General features: G+C 39.7%; 1 protein-coding gene across 4 annotated transcripts in view; it reads left to right on the top strand.

Annotated features, from left to right (window-relative positions):
• Positions 1-14,124, top strand: part of LOC145284726 (hepatocyte growth factor-regulated tyrosine kinase substrate-like) — a 344,930-nt gene that overhangs the window by 225,581 nt on the left and 105,225 nt on the right. For all 4 annotated transcript variants that reach the window (XM_080133655.1, XM_080133654.1, XM_080133657.1 and 1 more), the window contains 2 exons: positions 10,875-11,060; positions 12,660-12,870. In XM_080133655.1, coding sequence (XP_079989781.1) covers positions 10,875-11,060; positions 12,660-12,870 — 397 coding nt within the window. The remainder of the gene's footprint in view (positions 1-10,874; positions 11,061-12,659; positions 12,871-14,124) is intronic.

Here is a 14,124-nt window from a genome sequence, read left to right as displayed (position 1 = left end):
CTATTCTTCCTTTATTTTGTAAACTTGAAACTGTTTTTACTTCCACTTCTCTATGGATATATATTTCGTCTTCTATTTTTTGTCAATTACTCGATTGAACTGAGGTGTTTAATTTAGAATATTCTGCATTGTACAGAAGTTGTGACATGATTAGTGGTAAACATTGTTTCCTGTATCACCACCAAAATATTTGATTTGGCTTTGAACACCAGTAGCCAATTCATTCACTCTGGGTTTGCAATTGACCATTATATTGGAACAAATGCATTTGTCTGTACATAGAAAATCCGTTTGTTACTTTTTTTGTTTTGGGTCTTTTTTCGGTAGTAACAGTGCCACAGAATAAGCAATGTGTTCTACTGCCATATTATCCCAGAGAAACATGTGTACTCCTTGTCATTGGTTAAGCAGAATCCCTCTTGCTGAAGGCAATAGCAATGTCTTTTTGATGTACTTTACCTGACACGTTTTGTGAACAAGAGTTCCTGCTTCAACCCGGATGTTCACACGTCTTTCAATACTTGCATGGCTGATTCTTTCAACTACTTTTGTTTGAACCTTCCAAAACTTATTCACATAAAGAACAGGTGTCTATGTTGGCTTAATTCATGTTTTATCCTACTAGCAATACACATGAAAAAATTGAAATATCTTAAAATATTTCAATCTCAGTATCTATAGAAAGAGCTTAATGAGCTAAGAAAGAATCTTTTTAAATTTTTTAAATCTAATTAAAATTAAGGAAGGTATGACTATTTTTGTGCCTCACACATTTGGATATTTTTTCTTCTTTAAGACCATATGTGTTTTGTCACATTTTTTTACACTACTTTTTCAGTAAAAATGTCATATCTTTGTTAAAACAGACGATTTAGCGATCGAATTTACCATATAAGTGTATTTTGTGCTAGGTATTCGAATATGCTACTGAAAATATCCAAAAATTAATAGTTTCCAAATAATCTGCAGTAAATGCACATAAATATGCTGCAATTCCTTAAAAATTCCATGTATCCATTAAAAGAAAAGAAATTAAAGAACTCAAAGCTGAATTGTAATTCATTATATGTACAAATAACTGAAATCGAAATCTAAGACTGTTTAAAAATGAATATATTGCAATATGCCTTTGGTGTTATTGTAGATTAATACTCTCCGTTAACCCCCCACCCCATCTGACCATGTCTCCAAAATATGCAATTTTACCTTTGTAGGCAATTACATGTGAATACCTTAAAAAACTTTAATGAAAGTGTGAGACTAACCGTAGCCCTCGGCGCAAGAGGGTCCGTGTGGGGTGGTGGCTGATCCTGTGGTCGGGGCAGCGGACGAAAGAGTTTCAAGATGGCGCCTGCCTGCTTTTATTAGAGACGGAATCTCGCAGGATCGCAAATTAGCTAGGCCATCTTGAGGAATAAAAATCGGTCCATTGGAGGTGCGAGGCAGTCGGATTCTGACGTTCGTGGCTATCAGTACAGTGACCGTTGGGTTCCGGTTCTATTCGTGCAGTCAGCTGAGCTTTGTTAGTTACCTTCACGCTGTGGCTGTCATTGTTTGTTGGTTCGCTGTGTGTTGCCGTGGTTCTTCAGTGAAACGGTTCGTCGCCCACGACGAGACTCCCCGTCTCCTACACAAGATACTCATACAAGCTATTTCGGCCCCCCCCCATTCCGAACTTGGTTTTCTTTTCTTCAATGGCGGATAGGTTCAATCTAAAGTTGATACCGGAATTCGACGGATCCGACCCGGTACTCAGCTGGGTTGAGAAGGTCGAGTTACATTGTCAGTTGTCCGGCGTGAAAAATGTCGAGCGCGTGATTCCTCTGCGGCTGACCGGCGGGGCCTTCGCTGTATATCAGCAACTCAGCGCTGAGGAGAAGTGTGACTACTACGAGTATCAAGGCCGCGTTGTACAGAGCGTTCGCCACTGACCCCGCCACTGCATGGGAGCAGTTTCAGACGAGGTCTATACGCTTGGGCGAAACTGTGGACGTGTATCTCGCCAAACTTAAGAAGCTGACGGTGTTGTTCGGCGGTCTTCCCGAGAGGGCCCTAGCCTACAAATTCCTGTCAGGACTCCCTGCTGGAGCAAAGCAGCTCCTGCGAGCAACCTCTACCATGTCCTCACTATCACTGAGTGACCTAGTGGACAGAGCCAGGACAATAATGAAGGATGACTCGACGGTGCAGGAACCGGTAGTCGCCATCGCACAGGCCCCACCAAGTGGCGAAGGACCGTCTCAGGGACCCAGCCCGCAAGGTGATGTCATCTGCTACAGATGCAACGGGCGGGGCCACATGGCAAGAAATTTAAGAAGGCGGTCGATGGCTGTTCGCTGCTACCGCTGTAACAAGACTGGGCACATGGCCCGAGACTGTGCGGGAAATGGGGACGGGGACAAGGTGCCAGTGCCGACCTCTTCCCCGAACAGAAAATAAACAAGGCGCTCCCTGTCATTCAGGTCCGAGTTAATGACACGTTATGTTCAGCCCTCCTTGATTCCGGTTGCTCCCGCACCATAGTGTGTGCGGACTTCTGTCGGGCGTGGAAAAAGAAGAACGTCAGGATAACTACCATTACTGGAAAAATACAAATGTGTTGCGGCGTGGGTGTGGTACACATTCGCACAAGAACTGGAAACTCGGCCAACGTCAAAGCGCTGGTGACACGCGAAAAGCCGCTGAGTTTCGACCTGTTGCTAGGCTACGATGCCATCAAAGCCCTGGGCGGCGTGCGCATAACGCGCGCTGGCGTTGTAGAGTTTCAGGATAGGCCCCCCGGTGTGCGCAGCACTAAGAGTCGACCAGCCGGACTTCAGTGCGGAATTCGACGACCAACAGAAGGCGTGGACCGCCACTTAGAGGTGGTCAGAAGACAAGGAACCGGCCAAACTACAAAACAAAGTGGCAGAGTACCGTATGCCCGACCAGATAAGACCTGCATACGAAAGCGAGCTCCGTGAATGGATTAAGAACGGTTGGCTGATTCCATACCCCTACGACAAACTTGGACCCCCCAGGGGCCTGATACCACTGATGGCAGTTGCCCAACCTAACAAGTCAAAGGTGAGGCCGGTAATGGACTACCGCGAGTTGAATGCGTATGTTGATGCGTTCACAGCAGACGCCGACGTCTGTGCCAGCAAGCTGCGAGAGTGGCGCCAGCAGGGGTCCAATGTGTCCCTACTGGACTTGAGAAAAGCATACTTGCAGGTCCGGATCGGCGAGGCGATGTGGCCTTTCCAGACAGTGATGTTTTCCGGGAAGAGATACTGTCTTACGCGACTCGGATTTGGGCTAAACGTAGCACCCCAGATAATGAAGGCTATCGTCAATGCCGTGTTGTCACAAGAAGAATGGATCAGAAAGGGAACATCGGCGTATATTGACGATATATACGTGAACGAAGATATCGTGTCATCTTCGCGCGTAAGATCCAAACTTGCCGAGTTTGGTCTAAACTGCAAGGACTCTTAGCGGCTTGAGGATGGCGCCCGCGTATTGGGCTTGAGCGTTCAAGAGGAGCGAGGGATCCTGAAGTGGAGGTGTGGAACCGCAGTTCCCGACGTACCCGACGTTTACACAAGACGTGCCGTGTTCTCCCTGTGCGGGAAACTTGTGGGGCACCTTCCAGTATGCGGATGGGTTCGTGCGGCGACAGGCGTCATAAAAAGGAGGGCAAATGCGGTCACCAAAGGCTGGGACGATGAGATAACCGATGAACTATTGGTTCGAATGTTAAAGGAGACCGTCGCTAGTGTGAAAAAGAATGACCCCGCCACAGGGGACTGGTGCGTGCAGGGAGACGAACTGAGCGTGTGGGTGGACGCAAGTTCTCTAGCGATCGGTGTAGTTTTGGAGAAAGATGGGGCCGTAGTTGAGGATGCCTGCTGGCTGCGACCGGCGAATGATGCTGCCCATATCAACCTGGCAGAACTCGACGCTGTAATAAAGGGCATTAACCTGGCACTTCAATGGGAAGTGAAGAAACTGCGTGTGCACACTGACTCACTTTGCGTGCACCACTGGGTGTCGGACACACTCACGAGCAAGGCCAGGGCACGCACCAAGGCAGCCAGCGAAATGCTGATAAGACGGAGGCTGGAGACTGTGAAAAAACTGGTGACGGAGTACAACCTGTCCGTAGACGTAGTGCTCGTCACCTTGGACTACAACCTCGCCGACAAGCTCACTCGGGTACCACGGAGATGGTATGAGGCTATGAAGAAAGAAGCTAAGCCATTGCCTCTGTGTGCTGCCTCCATCGAGGAGGACGAAATCAGGAAGATACATCACGACAGTGGGCACCCCCGGAGTACAACGGACCTACTACTTTGTGAAGTTGGCTAGACCATCAATACCAAAAAGCGCAGTAAGAGCAGTGGTCAGGGAGTGCCAAACGTGCCAGTCCATCGACCGCGCCCCAGCCAGATGGCGGAAAGGACAGCTGGGAGTGGACGTGACTTGGAGTCGGTTGGGTATGGATATAACCCACTACGGCAGCCAGCACTTCCTCACGCTGATAGACTGCGGGCCAACGAGGTTCGCGATTTGGCGCCAATTAGCGAGGCAGGATTCCACCAGTGTCATCCACGAATTGGAATCCATATTCTACGAAAGGGGGCCACCTGAGGAGATCCTCACGGATAACGACACAGCGTTCTGCAGCAGGGAATTTAGGCATTTTATGGACAACTGGGGGGATCCGCCTTCGACACCGATGCGCGTATGTGCCGAGCGGCAACGGCATAGCGGAGCGGTGCCACCGAACCGTGAAGAGGATCGCGGCCAGGAAGAAGTGTACGATCGCAGAGGCGGTTTACAGATACAACACAACGCCTAAGGACGCCGTGACTGGCGGCAGTGCGCCCGCTGATGCGATTCATCACTACCACGTGCGCGTCAAGGACGTTGAAGTGTGTCTACCCGACCAACGAGAACCCCAGGGGACGTACCAAGTGGGAGACACCGTCTGGGTGAAGCCACCCGGCGGCCGGTGCACCAGCAGCTTTTGGAGGGGGCGGGTCACCGGCGTCATCAGTGAACAGGCCATACTAGTCGATGATACTCCGCCACGTAAGGGAAGTCCGGCCCGCTCTAAGCGCTGATCAATCAGCGAGCAGTGGAAGTAGCGAGTCATCCGACAATGAGCGATGGATCCAACCCGTGCCCCACGAACCTGGTGACTCAACTGCGAGCAGTGGAAGGAGCGAGTCATCCGACGATGAGCGATGGATCCAACCTGTGCCCCACGAACCTGATGACTCAACTGCGAGCTCTAATGCTGATGCTGATGCTTCCGATGACACTTCTGAGAGCTCCGATGAGGAAGTCCCGGCAATACCCCTCCGCAGGAGTGCTCGAATCAAACGGCCACGTCCGCCGTGTCACGTATGTGATCTGGAGACCAGGGGGGAGTGTGAGACTAACCGTAGCCCTCGGCGCAAGAGGGTCCATGTGTGCCTGACGTGTGGGGTGGCGGCTGATCCTGTGGTCGGGGCAGCGGACGAAAGAGTTTCAAGATGGCACCTGCCTGCTTTTATTAGAGACGGAATCTCGCAGGATCGCAAATTAGCTAGGCCATCTTGAGGAATAAAAATCTGTCCATTGGAGGTGCGAGGCAGTCGGGTTCTGACGTTTTTTTTTTTTTTTTTTTTTTTTTTAGACATTTATATTTAGCTTACCAAGAAACTTTGTTTGGTGAGGAGCTTGCCACTTAAACTTAGCGTTATTGTTAGGGCTTAAGAAGGTTTTAAGAGGAGGAGGCTCTCCACTCATATCTAGGGTTAGAGGTAGAATTAAGGGAGTTTTTTTTTAAGGTGTTTGACCCCCCCCATATTTATGGTTAGTGGGTCATAATTATTGGCTTTTGAAAATGTTATGCCTTAGATTTTGGACATCAAATTACTTTTAAATATGAAATTTATTTTTGTTTGTCGTAATTCTTAAGGGGTGTGAAACTTAACAAGAATTACGACAAATAGACAAAAATAAATTTCATTTAAAACAAGTGACGTCACTAACAGAAAACGTGACGTTTGGAAAACTTATTAAGTATTATTGCCCATTTATTTAAATATCAAAAAACATTTTTTGCTAAAGCTAACAAATCGTTCACAAAGTTTTGATAAATTTGGTTTTTATTTTCAATTGATCAATACATTCCTGTTCTGTTAAGGTTTTTCAACTGCCAAAATATGGACATCATGAAAGGAAAAAGAATGTGAAAAATGCGGCAATAGAGAGTCAGATCACACCAAAGAAGAATGCATAAATAAGGAGAAATATGCTAATGGTCTTCTCTAAAATATGTAAAACACATAAAAAAGAAAAAGAAATAATGGAAATAAAGTACAAAAAAATATAACTTTCCCAAAAGTCAGAAAAATAGTTGATACGTACTTGAAAGACAACACATCTGGCATCAATTAAAATGAATGGCTCTCATCTTGGGGAGGCTCCATGTTTTGACAAGCTTCTGGGCTTTACTCCTGATCTGAAATGGAACATGTACATCAAATCTGTTGCGAAGGTTTCTAGAAAAATGGTGGGATCCTTCTACTGCTCCATTAGATATCTCACTGCTGATGCAATTCTCTATCTATATAAAAGCCAGGTACATCCAATGACTGTGGCTACATCAGGGTAGGAGCTGCTAGAAAGACCTTATCTTGCCTTGACAGAATTCAAAATAGACTTCGTAGCCTAGTAGAGGATGCCCTTTTCTCTTCCCAGGAACCTCTTTCTCACAGAAGAGACATTGCAAGCCTATCTCGGCTTTATCGTTATTTTCATGGCAAGTGCTCATCTGAGCTCCCATCTATGGTCCCTCCCTGCCAACAGTAAAATACTCAAATCTGGAAAACAAAACAATAGAAATAACAAATCCAAACAAACAAAGCAAGATTCCATCTACAACAGAAACATTAAAAAAAAAAAAAAATATCACAGAAACCAACAAAACAATCACCAGAAATTAAAAAATATAAGCAATGATAAAACAGCCAATAAAGAATGTTCTAGAAAAGAAAAATCCAACAGTAGACACTGAAAACGGATTTAAAAAAATAGAAAAAATGGAAACCAAAAACACTCTGGATGCAAGTAAATGAAAACAAATGCAAGTAATCAAGATGTAAAAAATGAACAAGAAACCAAAACTACAATATCCCAAGTAAACATCCAAATCTAAACAAAAGAAAAAAAAGAAAAAATAAGAAAAAAGCTCAGCAAAACACTTCAGCAAAGACACAAACTCCAACAAAAAACAAACCCTCTATCTCTAAAGAGATGGAAATAAAGGAAAATTAAATAACCTGATGGATAGAAATTAAAAAAAAAAAATCATCCAATGGAATTGTGGAATAAGATCTAATTTTAATAAACTTATATTTATTTCACTATTCAACCCAGCCATTGACTGCTTACAAGAACCCTTCCTATAAAACAATAGCAATTTCAGAACACCAAACTATGAACGATGCAACTATTTCCATAATACAGGCCTTTGTGCTAATAGAGGCACCTCAATTCTTGTAAGGAATAACATCTTGGAGTAATTTCTGTCTAAACAAATCTCCAAGCAATTATAATTTGAGTCACATTACACAAAACAATCACAATCTGCTCAATATACCTCATCCCTCATGAATGAAAATGAAGTAGAAAATTTAATAAAACAACTACCTTCACCGTTTATACTTTTAGGAGATTTTAACTGCCACAGTATGCTATGGGGATGTAAAGTCACAAACTCAAAAGGAAATAAAATTGAACAACTTGAAGCCTTCTCAATAAAAAAATCCCACATGCTTAAATCAAACAAACGAATCAACTAGTGTTATTGATTTTGCCATGTGCGAACCGTCAAGCTTCTTGGATTACACATGGAGCACCTACGAAGAACCATGTGGAAGTGATCACTACCCTATTATAATCAATTATAATAACTCCATCCAAAACCACATACCCAGATGGAACACAAAACCAATCGGGCCAAATTCAAAGAACTCTGTTCACTATGATTAACAGAACACCAAATCCAAACAATGGAAGAATTCACTGAAGTACTCATAAAAATAGCAAAAAAATGCATACCAAAAAATTCTCCATCTGAAAAACAAAAAAAACAAACCATAGTTCAATCCAGAATGTAAAATGGCTATCAAAGAAAGGTAGCCTTTCTGGAAAATTTTTAGGAAAATATTCGGACAATATAATCCTAACCCAATAAAACATCACAAAAAAACAAAGTAAGCGGAAAAAAAAAAAAAAAATTGCCAACACACTAGCTAAAATCTTTGCCGAAAATTCATCATTAAAACACTACAATAAGCAATTTCAAATACTTAAGAAACATGAAGAAAGATACAAAATAAACCTTAACTCCAAAAACCAAAAGCCTTACAACAAAGAGCTTCTTACTCAATGAACTGTCATAGAAAAATCCCACAACTCTGCAGTAGGACCAGATAAAGTGCACTACAGCTTCCCTACATAAATCGCGCTTGAATCATTAAAACTCCTTCTCAAAATTTATAATAAGATATGGGAAACAAGATTTCCCAAGTTCATGGAAACAAGCAACAGTAATACTGATACCCAAATTGGGGAAAGATACATCAAACCCAGAATAATACAGAATAATAGCTCTCATGAGCTGTCGATGCAAAACATTTGAAAGAATAATCAACTACCGTCTCATATGGTATTTAGATAACAAAATAATTTCAAAATGCAGTTTTTGAAATTATTTTGTTATCTAAACACCATCACTAACCTCAAAAATTACATCAGAGAAACTTTCATTAATAAGGAACATGTAACGTGTTTTTTCGATCTTGAGAAAGCATATGAAACTACTTGGAAACACGGCATGATAAAAGATCTTCACAACATTGGACTAGACTGCCTGAATTCATAAAAAACTTCCTAACAAACAGATCTTTCCAAGTTCGCATAGACTCTACTTTATCAGACCCACCAAATCAAGGAGGAGTGCTTCAAGGCAGCATATTGTCAACAACTCTCTTCAACATCAAAATTAAAAGAACTCTCTCCTGATATACATAGCTCTTTATATGTAGATGACTGCTCAATTAGCTACAGATCAAAATACATTCACACCATTGTAAGAAAATTACAACACAAATAAAATCAATGAATGAGCAACAAAAAGTGGTTTCAAATTTTCCAAAACTAAAACAAAAAGTATCCATTTCTGTAACCAATGCAAACTCCATGCTTACAGATTGAAGGTGAACATTCCTTTCGTAAAGAACACAAGCATCTAGGAATCATTTTTGACAAAAAATTAAACTTTATTCCACACATCAATTACATTAAAACCAAATGCAATAAAACATTACAACTACGAGTCATCACCTATACAGATTGGGGAGCTGATAAGAACACAATACTCAAACTGCATAAAGCACTAATCAGATCTAAAATAGACTATGGCAATCTACCAGGAAGTCATACATAAAACTCTGAACACAATATGTCCCTCTGGACTAAGACTAACATTGGGAGTGTTCCAAACCTCCCCTGTAGAAAGCCTATATGAAAATGAAACCTCTCCAATGCTTGGTCTAAAGTACTACACAAAATTAACAGCCAATCCCACAAACCCAGCACACAATAGCACTTTTGTCAACCAAAAAGAAAATACAATCAAACTTTTGGACTCTGAATGAAACAAAAAAAGAAAAATTTATCCATAACCAAAATCCATGAAACTGTTCTACTCAAAACCCCTCCTGGAAAATCATACTCCCCAATATCAATTTAAGTTTAAGTAAACATGAAAAGAAACCTACCCATCCAATAACTTACCATGATGATCTCAATAAAATCAAAGAAAAGTATCCGAACCATGCACACACATCTATACAAATGGGTACAAACTAATTGAATGCACTGATTTTTTTAACAACAAGGAATAATTTCTACAAAGAAAACAATATTAAGGATTTATTCGATCAAAACAATCCTCATATCATTTTCATATCTTAAAAAAATTATCAAAAATTTTAAAAGAACTCACTTATACAACAGCCAGAGCAGGGGGTAAAGGCTCCTTTATCCCATAGGCACTTGGCATAAAATATCCCAAAGAGTTGGCATGCCATAAAACCCAACAAAATAAACAAACCTTTAACTTTGCCAGTTTTCTTGACTGTGTGACTCAAAAGTTTGGTGCCCACATCTCTGCTAAAACATTTTAGAATTGTTGACCTAGTGTCTCCAAGTGCAAAATTACCCACCTTATAAGTTAGGCTCAGCAAAAAAACAAATCTCCCTGTTCTGATCTAAAAAGGATATGTGAAAATTCAGACACCAGTTTTTGTTAAATTTTAACAATAGATATTAGACATTAATTGATGAATATTTGGCTAAATTTTATTCCCTTTGAAGTGGTTTAAAGGGTTTTAACAAGTATAATATTTCTACAATCTCCATTTAAAAAAAAAAAAAAAAAAGATTTGCAGCGAATATCTTGATTTTAATCTTTTTAAGGAGAGATAAAAATGGTACAAAACTGTTTTGACTTTTATCTGATCTAGGATAAGTATTTTTCTAGTATATATTCTAGTATGTGTATGTATATATACATTTATTTATTATACAAGAAGCCTGACAAACCTCATGAGGATGAAACTTGCAAAATTCTGTATAGCTGCATTGCTATATCTATTTTCAAAACTTTATATGTACATGATCATCTTATGTACCTCTTTTCCACTCTTTATGATGACTGTCTTTTAATCGTGAAGTATTTACAACAGCTATATGCATTTGGTCGATTTTTTTTTTTTTTTTTTTAATTGGATTATGTAGGTTCTGTAGTATACATTTTTTCCTTTTTCTAGCAATCTGTGTCGTCATCAGCTCCTGCTATTGATACCTCTGATATGGATCCAGAGCTAGCTCGTTATCTCAATAGAAATTATTGGCAGCAACGATCTGAACAAGGTGTCTCTCCAGCAGCAACCACACCATCGGCTCCTGTAGCAACTGCAGAACCTAAAACCAGTTTGGTCAAAACACATGAAATTGTAAGCTGCATTTTCTTATTTTTCAACATTTATTAATTTTAATTTTATTTCTGTAACATGATTAAAAATAAGTTTTCCGTATCAAGCAAATAATATTTATATCTATTCATTTGACATTTAAATACGTTTTCACTGGAATGTATTTATTCTGCTTAAAATAAGTGAAGCATGGTTCACAAAAGATGTTTTTAGCTAACCTTAACCATCATTTAGTTTTCTCTCTCAATGTTGAGATTTTAATCAGTTTGAACTTATGCAAAAAAAAAAAAAAAAATGTTTTTTTTTTTAAATTATAATTAGATGTCTTTGCCTGTTTACTAACACTATTGATAATATTCAATTTAAGCTTTCTTTTCTCTCATTCTCTATTTCAGTACAGTAAAACTGGACACAATTGCTTTCATTAAAATGTAATACATCCATAATATGGAATAAAATCTAATAGCTTTTGATAGCCTCTCTCTCACATACCCATGTCTTTCTCTTGTACACACCTGTTTCTCTCCCTCTCATGCACTCTCCAGTCACTCTCCATCTTTTAGGTCCTTCCATGGCTTTCTCTTTGTTCTCTTCCTTTTCTGACCCCATCTCTTGCGAGTACACTCATCTCCTTTTTCTGTCCCATCCTCTTGCTTGCTTATTTTTTTATTTTTTTTTTTTTTATTAAATTTTCACCCCAAACAAGGCACAGTGCCACTTTGAAGCAGGGGGCTACTATTAGGGAATTAATTAGCGGGGTCATTATGAAGGGAGAAGAGTAGAAAGATGTTTGTTAACATTACACTTGAACTTCTGCATATCATTGCAGTTGGGAAAGCAGAATCCCGGAAGGGAGTTCCAAAGACCCGCAGTTCTGGGGAAGAAACTATTGGAGTAAAAGGCTTTCTTGCACCTAGGGATCTCCACTGTAAAGGGATGAGACTTAGTAGCTTGTCGGGTTTGTCGGGGGTAGTTACGTCGGGGAGGTACAAGTGTTTGCAGTTCGTCAGAGCATTCACCATTAAAGTATTTGTAGAACAGGCAGAGGGATGCAACATCTCGTCGATGGGACAGAGGTTGAAGCCTAGATGACAGTTCAGGACCTATCAGGTTAGCGACTCTTTTTTGAACCCTGTCCAGGAGCGAGAGACAAGCAGCAGATGCACCAGCCCAGATGTGACAACAGTACTCCATACATGGGCGAATGGTTGCCTTATAGAGGTATAGGATACTGGCAGGCGTAAGTAGTTTTCTAGCACGGTAGAGGGAGCCAACCTTCCTTATTCTCGCCCTTTCTGTCTCCCTCTCTGCCACCTACACATTCTCGCTCTTTCTGTCTCACTTCTGCCCACGCTCTTGCCCTTTCTGTCAACCGCATATCTTCGCCTCTCTACATTTCTCTCTCTTTCTCTGTTTTTACTGATCTTTCTCTATTTCTCAATTATTAATTTAATTCAATGTCACTCACCACTTATTTGTTCTTCCCTTCTCCCATCTAAAACATGTACATATTAAAGATGCAAAGTTACAAGATAACACCCCCAGAGTTTTTATAGAATATCAGTTAGAAATAAAATCCCAAATGTGGGTCTAAAATGTATTTGATTTTGTTTGTTGTAGCCTTATCAAAATGGAGAAACCGATGATGACCAGCAGCAATTCCTGAATGCTTTGCAGAGCAGTGTAGAGATTTTTGTCAATCGAATGCGCAGTAATTCTCAGCGTGGACGCAGCATTACTAATGACACTTCTGTGCAGTCTCTTTTTAATGTCATTAGCAATATGCACCCACAGTTATTGAAATATATTCAAGAGCAGGAAGATGCCAGAAGTGAGTTTTATCTTCATCCTTCTTTTACACTTTTAGAGTAACTGATCCTGTAGGTGATAGTTGCACAAAAACATTTACTGATTCTAAAATATATGAGGATAAAAAAAAAATGCTTATGGTATTTAACTATCAAAATTATTTGTCTAATAACAAGCTAAAACATGACAAAGAATATTGGCTTTATTTCGATCTGTATAAAAAAATAGTAAAATCATGATTGATTCATTTTTCTTCTTCTGATTGCAATATCTACTTATCTAAATATTTATAATTCAATGAACTTTATACATGTGTTTAATGCAATGTTTTTATTAAGTTGAACTTCATCTGATATTTTTCCCTCCATTCTAGTTTAAAATTTCATAAAACCTGTATATTAAGATGAGGAGGATGTTTTGTAACTTTTCTGTGCTTCCACCTAACAATTTAAGAATAAAAAAGATATTGTGAAACTTGAATTTCACCTGAAAAATTTATTTTAAAATAGTGAGGTACCCAAAATACATAAGCATCTATATTTTCACTAAGCAAACATGTATATTGCAAAAATATTTGATATCTTTCATAGCCAACTTATACATTTCAATGCATATGTAGCATAAAAAATATCACTACTGTATTTTATTTGTATCAAGTTGAAATATAATCTTTACAGTTTCTCATTAAATCATGAGTTTTAGGGACAACTGATGATTGGCTAAGGAAGGTCAATTTGTACAGCTGGTTGCACAATCTTTGTTTCTCAGCTTCATTTTTTCTTTTTTTCACAAATTAAAAAATATAATGTAAAAGAAAAATGTCTTAAAAAAATCAGAATAATATATAATTTTTAACAAAAAAAAACACCACTCTAAAATATGTGTAGTAATACAGTTGTTGTCTTTAAAGTCCCTTAAAGTGACTAGAATTGTCACATAAGCAAGGCTGCTGATGAATGTAATGAAGTACATTGTGAATATGGTTTTGATGTTCAAAATACTAAAAATGAAATAATCCTCAAGTTTGCGATAGGTAACATGTTGGTCCTTCACTCATGGTTTCTGAAAACATCTCATCATTTATGACTGAATATGCTAAAATATAACTAGATTGTATTTTGTTGAAAAGGAGAAATCTTAGATGTGTAGTGAACATAAAGTTTATCTCAACAGAAGAATGTGAATACAGGCTTGAGAAATTGAGCTCTGAATTCTAATTCTGAACTTTCAAGCTGAATAAATTTGTGATTACCACACTGATGTGGCAAGGTAATTT

Source organism: Euprymna scolopes, chromosome 9, assembly GCF_053919585.1.
Source record: "Euprymna scolopes isolate OS-2025 chromosome 9, ASM5391958v1, whole genome shotgun sequence".
Lineage (NCBI taxonomy): Eukaryota > Metazoa > Mollusca > Cephalopoda > Sepiida > Sepiolidae > Euprymna > Euprymna scolopes.
The sequence above is the reverse complement of the archived record's forward strand: the minus strand, read 5'-3'. Positions and strand labels throughout refer to the sequence as shown.